Source organism: Vipera ursinii, assembly GCF_947247035.1.
Source record: "Vipera ursinii genome assembly, chromosome: 2".
In the NCBI taxonomy this organism is placed as follows: Eukaryota; Metazoa; Chordata; class Lepidosauria; order Squamata; family Viperidae; genus Vipera; species Vipera ursinii.
In genome coordinates this window covers 226,758,886-226,773,320 of record NC_139513.1, presented here as the reverse complement: position 1 = coordinate 226,773,320, position 14,435 = coordinate 226,758,886, and the positions used below count along the sequence as shown (strand labels likewise).

The following is a 14,435-nucleotide window of genomic DNA, read 5'->3' as shown; positions in this document are numbered from 1 at the left end:
AATGAAGAGGGTAAAGGGACACAAGATAGAGCTGGATAAAACTATATATGACATAGATATAGTGATGTACATAATGTTTCCCATGTTGGAGGTTAAAGATCCATGGAAACCCAATGTAGAAGGACCCCAGTCCAATTGAAGAATCATGTTCACAATAGGCATTTGGTCCCCATCCTAGGTGGGGACTTCTGGGAGTGGAAGTCTACACATCTTAAAATTGCCAAACAATTGTTTAAATACTGTTGCTGAGAAGCAGCAATAAACAAAAATTATAACCCTCCAAATCAGGCTTGTGAGTTTCCCAAATGCATCCAGACTATGACTCAAAAAGCTAGACTAGATCCCTCCCTGGCTTGATCCAGCAGATCTCTTCTGATACATTCTGTGATTTAGCAATCTTAGCAGAGCCACCTTGAATATTCCTACTGGTTCTTCCTGCTGGTTATTATTAGATCATTTTTAATTGCAGCATTACCAATATGGAAACATATTGCTGGGAAGTTGTTCTTATTGGTCATTTAGATGTGGTCCTGGCATCCTTGGCTGAAAAGCTCCACCGGCTGAATTTCCAGGATGTCCATTCATGCTTTTGCCTCGAGGTGCTGGTGCTCGTGTCACGGCTATTTGGGGAGGAGGTACGGGGCCACCACCTCGTCCTTTGCAGGGAGGGGGAAGGTTTCCATTGGCTACAGCAGATCTTTCTTCCTGCTCTTTAGGTGACTTCTTCTTGGACTCCTTCTCTCCTTTGTTTTTATCTGAAATGGTTTTGGGAAGAGAATTGTTGATTTTTAAAACCCAGTGCACAAATGTGAATTCCTAACCAAAGCCCTTCCTAAATTCTCTTGTGGATTTTTGTGGAATAAGTTCATGAGGACTAGAATCCACCAGAGCTTATATTTGGAGGGGTTTCAGGGTGAGGTTAGCATTCTCAGAACGCAATCAGTAATAAAACCAATTGAAAGTTTCAATTTGCTCTTCTATCTTTAGATCAGAAACCCAGCTGAGTCTTTCCTTTGAATGAACTTTGAAAATCAGAACCAAGGGAGAAGGTTTTGTTGTTTAATGGAAATTCATTTAATTTGAGGAAAACTATTTTAGCTTTGGGAAAGCAAATGTATACAATTATACAAAGCTGTATAACTGAAGTAAAAACAATTCAAAATCAAAAATGTAGGTATCTATCTACACCTCTGTCAAGATAAGATGTCATTAGCTGAGAATGAAACACTAGAAATTTTAGCTATTTTTAATGTAGAAATGGATAAAGGTGGTATATGGAGTTATTCCTTTATCTGTAAGGTTTATATTCTGTCTTTCCCATTTGAAGGATTATATGCCACATTTCAAAAGAAAAATATCCTCCAAAATAACAAAATCTGTTATTATCATAAAACACCATTTTATGCCTACATTGACATTTATATGTTTATGAAGAAGATTGGAATATTGTATACAAGAATAGTATAACATAAGAAAGGAATGAGCTTCAGCCTAAATCATAGGTGCAGAATCTATTTTGCCCTTCTAGTGTCATGTCTGGGATAAATAATAGGTACTGTAAGGCCAGAATGAAAAGTAAATATAATTATCATTAAATATACTAAACACAATTGCCCACCTCCTATGTACTTAAATTTCCATTCTGACATATTTATATATATTTCTATATATATTTATTTTTTCTTATTTATTAAAGGTATATGCTACCTGGAGTCAGTGAGGTGAGAGGCATAAAGAGGTAATAGAGTAGAGTAGAGTAGAGTAGAGTAGAGTAGAGAGAGTAGAGTAGAGTGAATAGAATAGAACAGAACAGAACAGAACAGAACAGAACAGAACAGAACAGAACAGAGTAGAATAGAATAGAATAGAATAGATCAATTGGATGTGACTTTTGGCATGGCTCCAGAAGCCAAGATTCAGGGAGACACACAGTTTGGGTATCCATGTCCTAAATGAATCAGGAAAAAATGCAATCAAGAAAATAATTAACTCTTTCCCCCATATCAATGGCAAATGGACCTCAATATCCAAATGTCAAGGATAAGGAAGCAATCCATAACCCATGGATCACATGCAGCCACCAAGAACATCCATGTACAGAACAAGATTCCTTAAGATGACTAAGGAAGATTTTTCCTCATTAGGTATGGAAAACAATGAGAGAGAAGGAATCATTCTAAAGAAAAGTACTAACAATAAGGGCAGAGACTTTGGAATAAAAGTCCAGTTGGACATTATTTAATATTTTATTGTTATGTATATGTAGGGATGTGGGTCTATACATATGTTGTATGTAGTATGCTTTTGGGGGGTGTCATGTATGTGTTTCACTTTGCGAGCGGGCAACTAAATTTCATTTTTGATGTGCAGCACTGTGCGCACAGTAAAAAATGACAATAAAGTTTCTTATCTTATCTTATCTTATTATCTTCTCTTCTCTTCTCATCTCATCTTATCTAGATTTCAAAGTGTTCCTCACCTTGGCCTCCCTTGGGATTGCTCTGAATCTCAACAGAGACTTCTTCGTTGTCCTGTGGTTGCTGAGCTTTCTGTTTGTTCCTCTTTTTGTTTTCTTCAGATAGCTGGGAAAGAAGAATAAAAAGAAAAACCTCATAGCTAAATCCAATAGAATGGCTGACTAATGAGCAAAAAGAAAATCAGCCCGGTGTCTTCAGCCTTCTTACATTTTGCAATTTCTTCTTGAGCTCCAAATTCATAGCCTGATATCCTTTCGATGTAGCATTGAGATAGTAGATGCTCAAGCTAAAGTGGGAGAAGCATAGGTTTTATGGCAGTCAATGATGATGACAATGACACTGATATAACAACCATCTTCAAGTTCAAAAGATAAAGTTTAATGACTTTGAAAAGGAAGAGAGGAAAAAGCAGGCTGTGTGGAATGGAATGGATATACGAGTTCACAAACTACAGATTGTTCCCGCCGAGATTAAAATCCTTTCTGTTCTTCTCTGTCTCTAAAATTACCCACTTTACAGGGCTGTTGAGCAGATAAATAGGTAAGGAAGGCTCACTCAGCTTCTTGGGGGAAAGGGAGGACAACAATATAATAAATTGAATAAACATCGAGATAGGGAAGGTTGTACATACACCATCAGAAGAATGAAAGGTAGGATCACACCAGGGTTGGAGACCAGACTGAAAACCTTCTGAAACCAGGAAGGGAAATCATGCTCCAGAGTTTCTCCAATGACTTCAAACATTCTGGTTTTACCACTATTAACAGAAATACACAGAGATGTAAATAAAAACCAGATGAAGACTGTTTGACTTCAAATTAATACCAAATAAAAAGAAACAGCATTTCTAACCATAGCAAGAGTATTATTACATCAGTCTGGATAGTTATTAGAATTTCTTCAAAAGGGTAATCTTTGTTGGAAAAACCTCTGTTCCATTATCTCATGATCAAAAAAATTTGCTCCTTATTGGTGAAAAGTGGTTAGAATTCAGTATTGCAGGCAGCTTGGAGTTTTGTTCTGACGGAGCTCAAGGTTGACTCAGCCTTCCATCCTTCCAAGATCGGTAAAATGAAGACCCAGATTGTTGGGGGCAATATGCTCTGTGAACCACTTAGAAAGAGCTGTAAAGCACTAAGAAATGGTATATAACTACATGCTCTTGCGCTTGATATTATTTTCAGTTTTGATTTTGCTCTGTGAAGCCCTAGGAAACAGGGAGTGGCAAATCACTTCCAAAATCTTGCTTTAAAAAGCCCTTTAGGGCAGGGGTAGGCAACCTCGGCTCTTTTATGACTCAAGGACTTCAACTCCCAGAATTCCTGAGTCAGCTATGCTGACTCAGGAATTCTGGGAGTTGAAGTCCTTGAGTCATAAAAGAGCCGAGGTTGCCTACCCCTGCTTTAGGAATTTGTCCAGACAGTTGTCAGAAATCAACATTGACTCAAAGGTGTGTGTGCCCATAAACACACTTTCACATACACGATTATGAGAAATGTATGGAGCATTTTTGCAGATCACCAGTGATACCACGGACCAAAGATTATTACAATTTCTCATAGCTACTTGCACCTTGCACTTTTCCATCTCCTTCACCAACTTTAGCCCTCAAACATTGTCAAAATTCTTAAATACAACTAATCTGTCCTTTTGAAGAGTTTCATGTTCCGAAAGGCAGGGACCTCTAACTCTCTGACACTGAGCAATGATGTCAACAAGCAAGACTTCTTTTCTTCTGTCAGTTCTAACATATATACTGTAATCTGTTTTCTCAAGCTAAATCTTTTCTGTCTTCTGGAACTGAAAAAAAAAGCTTAGGAGTCTGTACTGTATAATCATGTATCACATTGAAAATCTCACATAAGAAAAACCCTCTGGGTTCAACTTGACAAATCTTTCCCTTCCTGTAATGATTTTTTCTATAGCTTGTTATAACCAATTATACAAACTGTTATTAATAAAAAAAGATTACACTAACAAGTTAACAAATGCTGCAAACTGACTACAACTAGCATGTAACTGAGGCTCTTTTAAATGTGTTTGGAAATACCCCAATTGCCCTTGTGATCAACAACCATAAACCCTCAGCTTTTTTAGACTAGTGATTTTAAGAAAATTATATGTACTGGCATAAAAACTGTGAAATATGGACATAGATACTCACAAACACCCTGAAAGCAAATCTAACAAAATCTCCTAACTATAGAATGCTCTCTACTACCTCTGATTTTTGTCTGTTTGATGGCTTGTAGGTGTCCTTTCCAAAAAAAGAAATACATTTTATATTGTAAGCATATGTGGTAAGCATCAAGGTACGTTTTGCTGACCATGTAGGCATCCACAAATCTTCTATTGAAAATCAAAGGTAATATGGTAGTTCAGGCATGTATGTTACAATCCACTTTACTCGTGGATTCAAATAATGTGATGTGAACTATTCATCTTGTAAGAATCTACCCAATGTTATTAGTTATCTATTCATCAGTGCCATATCACTTAATAAAGAAAAGGATACTCGAAGTAATAGACCTGAATGGACCACAGTCAAATGATGGTGGAATGGATACGATGGTATAGACAACAGGCAGTGTCGAGAGGAATAGAATGAACAGGAGCATTGCCATGTAGAAGTTATTGGATCTTGAAGCTTTGAAGACTCTTTCATGGGGAACATTACAGCACATCACAGCCCAACACTGAAGGTACATAGATGTATGGAGGCGGAGAACATTGATGGCAGGAAGACATGGTGCATAAAAAGAACCCATCCTAGAAATAATAATAAGGACAACCAAAGGATTATATGCTGGTCACAAGTGAGCTTTTATGGCCCCTGAACCTTTCTCTGCTTGTTGACTTGGTTACAAAGCTTACAAGTGTGCTTTTTCCCTGCATCATGAGTGCCTGACCCACCAGAGCAGGGAGGCAGGGAATGCTACAGGAGTCCACTCCTACAAAGGTACAACTAACAGGACCAAGAAGAGGGCCTTCTCCCTGGTGGCTCTCTCCCTATGGAACATCATCATCACAGAGAAAAGATTGACTCCCACTTGGACACTATCGCAGACATGTCAAACTCACGATGTCATGTGACATCACACAACGAATCAGGATGTTTTGCCATTGCTGGCAATGGGGTAGGCGCGGCTCACTTTATTTGCTCAGAGATGCTTTGCACAGAAGCTATTTCCAGTGTTGTCCTATAAGGTGATGGATTAATACATTGTATACTTATTATCTCACATCTAAGATCATATTTTATTCTAAGTTCAGTTGACTAATACAGAAGAAGATGAAGTCCTTTTATCATTTTCCAAGATATTCGAGATTTTTGATTGAAATAAATGCACTGGATGTTCAAGCAAGTATATAAAACTGTGTAGTTTTTGCTAAACAAAGACACTTTTAAACTGCTCTCACAGACCACCATCCATTCCAGCAAATGGAGATTTCCAAGTATCATACCAATCAATAAGGTGGACAAATTAATAGGAGTTGTTCATTTTTAGAAGGGGCAAGGACCTAAAGCTTCATTTCAAAATATCGTGGAATTGTTTCTCTTGGCAACCTACTAAGTCAGGAGAAAGAGAATAGGGGAGGAAAATAAAGGAGAGGAAGATGAGAGGAAGATGAAGAAGAGGGGAGAGAGATAAGTTAAAGAAGCTGGGCAAAGAAAAAGAATGCATTGGCTACGGTCACTTTCATCTCTGACTGGTCTACCTTAGCTTCTGCCCAGGGGTGTGCATGGGGAAAGAAGATTTTAAAAGCTAGAGTTTCAATGCAGGACTGTGATTGCCATCTGGACCACCAGTAATAGCCTTTGAGAATACCCCTTCTGTGTCATTAAGTAGAGTTGTGCAACACTTGGCTGAAATTAGCAATAGCAATAACACTTAGACTTATATACTGCTTCATTGTGCTTTACAGGCCTCTCTAAGCAGTTTACACAGCCACCACATTGCCCCCAACAATCTAGGTCCTAATTTACCAACCTCGGAAGGATGGAAGGCTGAGTCAACCTTGAGCTGATCAGGATCAAATTCCTGGCAGTGGGCAGAGTCAGCTTGCAATACTGTATTCTAACCACTGCATCCTTCAATCCTTAATTGAAGGAACCTGGAGGAAGTTAAACCTGCAATATTGAGTTAGCTGGCCTTGTGGAAACAGGCAATCCCACAAGTAAACTATGTTTAATGGCCTATAATGGAATGAGCAGTGAGTTAGCCTGAGGTACTGCGTTCTAACCATTGCACCACCATGGCTTCCTAGAAATTAGGAATGATTATGGTCCCTGATGAAAATAGAAAGGTGTAACAAGAGCAATACATTCCACTTTTATTTATGACAGCTGACACAGAGAACCAGCAATGTTGCTTGAGCAGGCATATATTTTAGATCAAACTAAGTGGTGTTTACTCCTTTTCTCTCCTGTGGGATAATAAAATTGTGCAAAGCAGACTGAGATCTAACAAAGCTGAAATATCATTCCTCCCCAAAAGAGGTGAGGGTGAGAAAGGACACTAGACACTAGAATTTGACATAAGAGTAATTATTGAGGGGTCCTTGGTGCTCTCTGAATTTGGAGATCTCTGACCTTGGCCCCAGTGATGTTACTTAGTTTAGTAATGAAACATCTGCAAGAAAACAACCAAGCTCTGTGAGCACCAAGGAGCCCTCATTTCAGCCCTGAGCTACAAATATTCTCCTGTATGAGTAATTTTTTGGTAGACATTTAGTAAAATTCAAGAAAATAATCACCTTGTCTTGATAGTTAATGCCCAGTTTTGGAAAACAGATATAAAATTTCTTGTCACAAATATGTAGCCCTCACAAGTCATCATCTCACCAGACAAATGGTGTCAGAAGGTTGGAGGTCCCTTAAATCAATATTTTGAGCACTAAAAGAGGAGGCAATACTACACCCCACTACTTCTTTCTAAATGCATTGCTTGAACAGCATAAGTGAAGTGTCTCAATGGATTCACAACAGCATCAATGTTCATTACAATATAAGAAGGTCTGTGCCGAATTGGTCTTGAAGTGATTGATGGGATTGCTAATTCTGGATGACCTATTACGATATTAGCAAATAATTGTTCAATTGCTCAAGGAATTTAGTAGTTCACCATACAGCTTCTATGGGGGTTATGAATATTCTGAGTTTAAGCAAGGTTAAAGCAAGTGAAGGCAATCTGCATCCTAAGGCACATCCTGCCCTTAGTTTAACTTCATAGAGGCCAGTTTTGGAAGACCTTTGGAAGTGAGCAATTCAGGCCTCTAACAAGACTGGCTGCAGGAGGAGAAAGAAAAGAGGGTATCAGAATGTGAGAAAAGGAGTGGCCAGAAGAATGAAGGGATCAGGAAAAAAGGTGACTGTATTTATAGGTAGTCCTCGACTTACAGCCATTCATTTAGCGACTGTTCAAACATTACAACTGCATTGCAATTAGTGACTCACAACTGATTTTCACACATAGTACCATAACAGCATCTCCGTCATCATGTGATCAAAATTTGGACCCTTGTATTTATGATGGTTGCGGTGTCCCGGGGTCATGTGATCCCCTTTTGCGGCCTTCTGACAAACAAAACCAATGCAGAAACCAGCTTGTCGTTAACTTGGCAACTGCAGTGATTCACTTAACAACTGAAGCCAGAAAAGTTGTAAAATGGAGCCAAACTCACTTAACAACTATCTTCCTTAACAATGGAAATGTTGGGCTCAGTTGTGGCCATATGTCGAGGACTACTGTAATCTGTTTGCTGGTTGTTTTAGACCTGCTTACCATTGGCATGTAGCATGCCCACAATAAATCAGCCTTTAAAATATATATATATATATATTACCCAGAAGGCCTGTGGACTAATAGCGGTCATCCAATCAATACACCCCAGTATCGTTAGCCCTACTCAGACCTGTGGAAGCTCTCCAGTCTACTTGCCAGGAAGCAGAGTGGGGATGAAAATACAAGCTCAGTTTACTTTCTTAAGTCTGTTGCCAATCTCCACACAACTTTGTGAGTGACATCTTTCAGAGGAGATGGTCCACTTTCCTTTGAGGTTCTTTCTGAAATAACAGAATCTTTCCCAAGCTACTATTTTATTTATTTATTTTTATTTTAATTCCATTTATATCCCGCCCTTCTCCGAAGACTCAGGGCGGCTTACAAGCTTAGCGGTAGCCTTCATTCTATGTATATGCCTGCTTATTAGGGCTTTCACCCCCCCCCCCCCAGCAGCATTATTACAAAGTCAGCTTATTGCCCCCAACAATCTGGGTACTAATATTCTAGTGATGCCTGTCTTGACAAAAGAGACTTTGTGTTCTAGCCAATTCTTTTCCCTGTGAAGTGGAACAGAGGAAGAGGAGATTTGCCAATAGAAGAGCATATTTGTAGCTCAGAATTGAACTGTAGTGTCCTTGGTGCTCTCTGGGTTTGGTGGTTTACTTGCAGACGTTTCATGACCCAACTAGGGCACGTCATCAGTGCTAGAAAAGAATGGGCTTTGCTCTCTTTTTATATACTAGTGGCTTTCCCTTTAAGTGTGTGTGTGTGGGGGGGTGTTCTGGTGGTTCTTGATATATGGTATACTCCTTGATAATTAAGGAACTACCTAATCAAGAACACTCCTACTGACAGTAACAGGGCAAGCCACTAGTAAATGATAAGAGAGCAAATCCCACTTTCTTCTAGCACTGATGATGTCATCTGGTTTGGTAATGAAATGTCTGCAAAAAAATCCCCAACCAAGCTCAGAAAGAACCAGGGCCTGTTCTATTCATCCCCATTTCCATTATCCTGAAACAAAGGGGGGAGATTTCATGGTGAAATGATCCTATAAAATCTAGAGCAAAGAATGGGTAGAGTAACCACAGCAGGACCCTGCCAATCTGGGAAAGTTAGGGAAATATCAGAGTTGTTGTCATCCAGCAGGGCTCAAAACTGTTGTCATTGGGCTCCTTCCCACGGTGCTTGCTATGGCGGACTTTGAAGTCTGGGAAGCATCTTGAAAAATGAAAACAACACATGCAGTTATATCACATCCTTGTATCTACTGAGTTCCTCAGGTTTTACCCTCAAGGACAAGCAAATGTCACAGCAACAGCACTGAGTATAAACTATTTATTAATAATTGCCATGAACATGTTGCTTCCAGTTTTCAAATAGTACCTTTGCCAGTCACTTTCATGAGGCAATGGAAGCACGGAAAAGTAAATCCCAGAAGGAAGGAAGTGCATTTCTAGAGAAAGGCTGTGACCTCTGTGTGAGATTTTTGGAACAGAATTAATGGTCCGTTTTCTGAAAACGGTGGTGTTAAATTACTTGCCAGGAAGATGGGATGGCTTTTGTTTCAAGGATGCCAACCCATATCTTTCTAACTTCAAAGAAAGAACCACATCTTGCGCCCAGTTTATACTAGGTTATTTCATAGCACCCAGGAGGGAATTTCAGGTCACACAAAAGTCAAATTGGCACCGTGAAATGGAGAATTAAAAGGAACAGAGGGACGTGAGATCTATTAATAGAAGAGCATATGTGTAGCTCAGAACTAAACTGTAGAGCTCTTGGTGCTCTCTGGGTTTGGTGGTTTACTAGCAGATGTTTCATCACCCAGCTAGAGCACATCATCAGTGCTAGAAGAGAATGGGGTTTTCTCTCTTTTTATATACTAGTGGCTTGACCTGTAAGTGTGTGTGTGTGGGGGGGGCATGTTCTGGTAGTTCTTGACATAAACTTCTTCATAATCAAGGAACCACCTAATCAAGGACACTTAATTACACTTAGGTGTAATCAAAGCCAGATTACAGTTGTGATTGTGTGCCCAGATCTAGAGATTGAACAAACAATTCACTCTCATGTTACAACCCTGTTACCATGTTGTTGGCTGCACAAAATCTTTTTTTTGTGTGTGTGTGATCTTTTGCATTTCCAAGTTGCACTGACCAGATCATGCCTTGATTGAAGATCAGACCAAGCACATTTCCGCTAATGTCAAATTCTGAATACGAAGGCTAAGGGGAAAGAACAGAACATTTTCTTAGATTTGTACAATAACACCATTCAGGATGGTGTGAAAAGCAAAATTATACCACTGCAATTGTTTCGCAATAGGGTTTCCTCGTGCCACACATATTTTTGAAAAATAGTTTGTCACCTGAAGGTAGACATTTTAAAGCTGAATTTTGCATTCTGTTAGTGGAGCTGTTTAAGCATACAGACTTCTTTAAGGTTCTAGTTTATATAAACATATTGTTTATAATTTATACAGAGGCTGTCAAACAAGTCAATCAAATATTCCAATTCCAAAACATTATTGACCAGGATTGCTTGAAGGATTTGAGACGAGAAAAAACAGGCAAATGGCAGCCACAATAGTGCAATGGAGGTTGTTTCTGTGTGCACGATAGTGTTTCAATAGCACTGTTGTGGCTGTCATCTTTATAATACTTTATGGACAACTTTATTATTAAATGATATGGATAGGAGGGTGAGGACAGTCTCCCCACATCTACCTCATATCAGCCTACAAATTTGAAGGCCGATGCATCTCTCCTCAATGCATTGTGTTTCCTGAATTTCTCTAAAAACTAGAAATGGCTTCCCTACCCTTTTAACCTGCTTTAAGATCAGTCCATAAGAAGGATTTATTATGTTCAGTCCAGAAATGAGGGCAGAACCCATCTAGCATTTCAGGCTTTATTAAAAATGGGCTTTGGCAGATAGGGAAAAGGTGTAAATAAACCTGACTAAAGTTATCACAATTTTCTAGAAGAGGGTTCTTCATCTTTCACAGCTGCATGATGAAGAAAAAAATAAATAGAAAGAAATAATGGCTAAGGCACCAGGCTAGAAACCAGGAGATGGTGAGTTCTAGTCCTACCTTAGACATAAAAGTTGCTGGGTAACTTTATATCAGTCACCTGTCTTACCCAACTCACCCCACAGCATTGTTTTTGTGGGGAAAATAGGAGAAGGAAGGGATGTTAGATATTTTTCCAACTCAACTTATGTATAAAAATAATAAAGGCAGGATAAAAAAAACAATAAATGGAGATTTTTGTCAGCGTACAGTTAAAATGTTGGAGGGGAAAAAAATACTTCCACCTGCTATATTTGCTTGTCACCCAGCTTTTCAAAGCACAGAACCCAAACAAAAACCTATCATTGTCTCCCAAACTTAGCAAGTTTAAAATGCATGGATTTTAACTTCCAGAATTCTGCATTCTAGTTGGGAAATTTCAGGAGTTGACATCCTTGCATCTTAAATTTACCGAGGCTGAGAAACACCTGCCTATGTTAAACATAAAATCTTTGCCAAAATGCAAATGTTTTATGCTGGTAGATCAGAAAAGCATATGCTAATCCCTTAAACGCACTGCCAAAAACTGAGCAAAATGTACTGATGTTACATCTCAAGTAAGGAATTAAGCTGATTATCCCTGACTCATTTGGCATCATTAAAAAAGAATTGTGGCAATAGTTTTATGCAATGTTTTATGTATTGCGAAGAAGAGTAAAACGAATAGAGTGTCTAACATCTGAAATACGGATTTCAGTTTTCAGAAATGGAAATTCACTACTGTTTGTTAGTAACTCGATGATCTTCTAGGAGCCCTTCGGAGAATCATAGGCAGAACCTAAAATTATGACAAAACCCTGTATTTTCCCCTTATACTAGTTTGTAACCCTGTGATTGAATATGTATTCCACCACTTGAATTTCAACCATTTTCCCTTCTCTTCTTGCTCTTTCTTTGATTCACCTTTTAACTATTTTGTAGGACAAAGTGTTCTGCATTGGGGTGTTTGAAAATTAACACATAAAGAGAAGAGTTATCTCATTATGCCATTCTCAGTTTCCAAAGAGATCCCACAGGTAAGCTCTATGTCAAGTTGATACCCTTACCAGGATACTGAGAGAGTTCTAGTCCTGCCTCTCTCTCTCTCTCTCTCTCTCTCTCTCTCTCTCTCTCTCTCTCTCTCTCTCTCTCTCTCTCTCTCTCTCTCTCTCTCTCTCCACCCCATGTCACAAGATTGTTGTGGGGAAAATAGGAGGAGGAAGGTGTGTTCGCCACCTTGAGTTATTTGTAAAGTAATAAAGGTGGGATATAAATAAATAAAAATGTTCAGAGGAGATTTATGTCTCCTTATGCAATCTGAGCTTACGTAAATCCTTTTCTAGTAAAAATATAAGATGGGGGGAGGGAAGTTTCAATTGACATTAAAACACATGTTTTGCTTTCTCACATCCTCTCCACCAAAGGAAGGCAATTTAGCTGGATTCACTGAGCATAGGAATGAATCTGGCACTTTAAGTCAACGGTACAATATAAAACTCTTATTTCTGACTGTAAGGTATAATAACATTTCTCATAATGTTCTCATAATGACTCTTTTGGAAGGATTTGCCCTTCACAACCCCAGCAAAATTAGTTCTTTGCCACCCAAAGTCGTTTGCGAGATGAACGGCTATGTAAATTAAATAAATAAAATCAACTCAAGGTGTCAGTACTTACAAAGCCATATTCCAAGTCCCAACACCAGCAATGGTTGAACAGCCTGACAAAAACAGCTTTTAGGAAATCCCCAATTAAAATTGTGATGTAGGTCGTCACAGTGTCAGAGACTGTTAATCGTACAAATTCCTGCAAGGGAAAAAAATGTGTGGATTGTTTTTATCGCTGGACTGATTCGCTTGTGTCCCCACCACACTCCCATTTTCTGTTTAAGTCAGGAATGTCCAACTTTGGCAACTTTAAGACTTGTGAACTTCAACTCCCAGAATACCCTAGTTAGCCATGTTGGCAAGGTTGGACAGTCCTGATTTAAGTAAAGTAGTCAGCTTGAATCTTATAAATGTGGGTTTGGTTGTTCATGTCTACAATTTATTTCTTTTTTATCAAATTCATTTCCTGAGTTTCCACTAAAATTTACACACAGTTAGGTAGCACTGGCAAGATCAATGAATTAATTAAATATAAAATAAGTAAATAATGCTAAAATTGTTATATGGCTTGGAGTAAGCAGATTCACTCAAAAAAGTTCAGGAAGTTCCCTTGTGACTCTATAGTCTCAAAATATGGATTCATTTAGATTAATTTTCCTAGGTACATTAATACATTGATATGCTCCCCAACTGTATTTTCCTTCTCTTCCTGTTCAGCTCCACCTAAAGCAATTCCAACAGGGACATTATGGGGAGTTGTGATAAGAACTTAACAACAGCATAAGCAACTAACATGATTTCAGTATGAGACCGGCTTTACCTGACCAACCATGGTTTCCCAACAAGGGCCTCTGGGAACATCTGCAGGGTTGACCTGAACAGGAGGAGTTGTGATGTTTTCTGGCAGGGTTCCATTGTACAAACTAGCTAGCCAGATTGTCATGTTCTGCTTTACAATCTTCTCTTCTTCCAGCTAAAAAAAGAAGACTCTTTTTTCCCCCTGGATCGCATATCTTATTAATTAATATAATTCATAGGCAGTGTGAAAAAAACTGAATATAATGTAGAAAGAAAGAAAGAAAGAAAGAAAGAAAGAAAGAAAGAAAGAAAGAAAGAAAGAAAGAGAGAGAGAGAGAGGGAGGGAGGGAGGGAAGGAGGGAGGGAGGAAGGGAGAAAGAAAGAAAGAAAGAAAGAAAGAAAGAAAGAAAGAAAGAAAGAAAGAAAGAAAGAAAGAAAGAAAGAAAGAAAGAAAGAAAGATAACCTTTACTGTCATTTTTTACTGTGGGCACAAAGGCACACGTTAAAAATGAAATTTAGTTGCTTGCTCTTAAAGCGTACACATAATAACAATATTTAAGCATACTATTACAACATATGTATAGACCTACACCCTTACATATAAGTAACATAGAAATATTAATCACTGTCCATCTTGAATACATAACGGAAGGAGGAACCTTTATAGTTCACAAACGTAATAGTTTATGGAGCAATCTGGATGTTCTGCTT

At 38.6% G+C, this 14,435-nt stretch overlaps 1 protein-coding gene across 1 annotated transcript in view; it reads right to left on the bottom strand.

The window, feature by feature from the left end:
- Window positions 1–507: 507 nt before the first annotated feature.
- Window positions 508–14,435, bottom strand: part of TMC1 (transmembrane channel like 1) — a gene marked incomplete at its 3' end in the record, with an annotated part of 123,874 nt that continues 109,946 nt past the window's right edge. The window contains exons 14-21 of the mRNA XM_083351164.1: window positions 13,746–13,898; window positions 12,996–13,124; window positions 10,424–10,491; window positions 5,007–5,246; window positions 3,109–3,234; window positions 2,685–2,763; window positions 2,480–2,582; window positions 508–755 (exon numbers count right to left, since the gene is read on the bottom strand). Coding sequence (XP_083207290.1) covers window positions 508–755; window positions 2,480–2,582; window positions 2,685–2,763; window positions 3,109–3,234; window positions 5,007–5,246; window positions 10,424–10,491; window positions 12,996–13,124; window positions 13,746–13,898 — 1,146 coding nt within the window. The remainder of the gene's footprint in view (window positions 756–2,479; window positions 2,583–2,684; window positions 2,764–3,108; window positions 3,235–5,006; window positions 5,247–10,423; window positions 10,492–12,995; window positions 13,125–13,745; window positions 13,899–14,435) is intronic.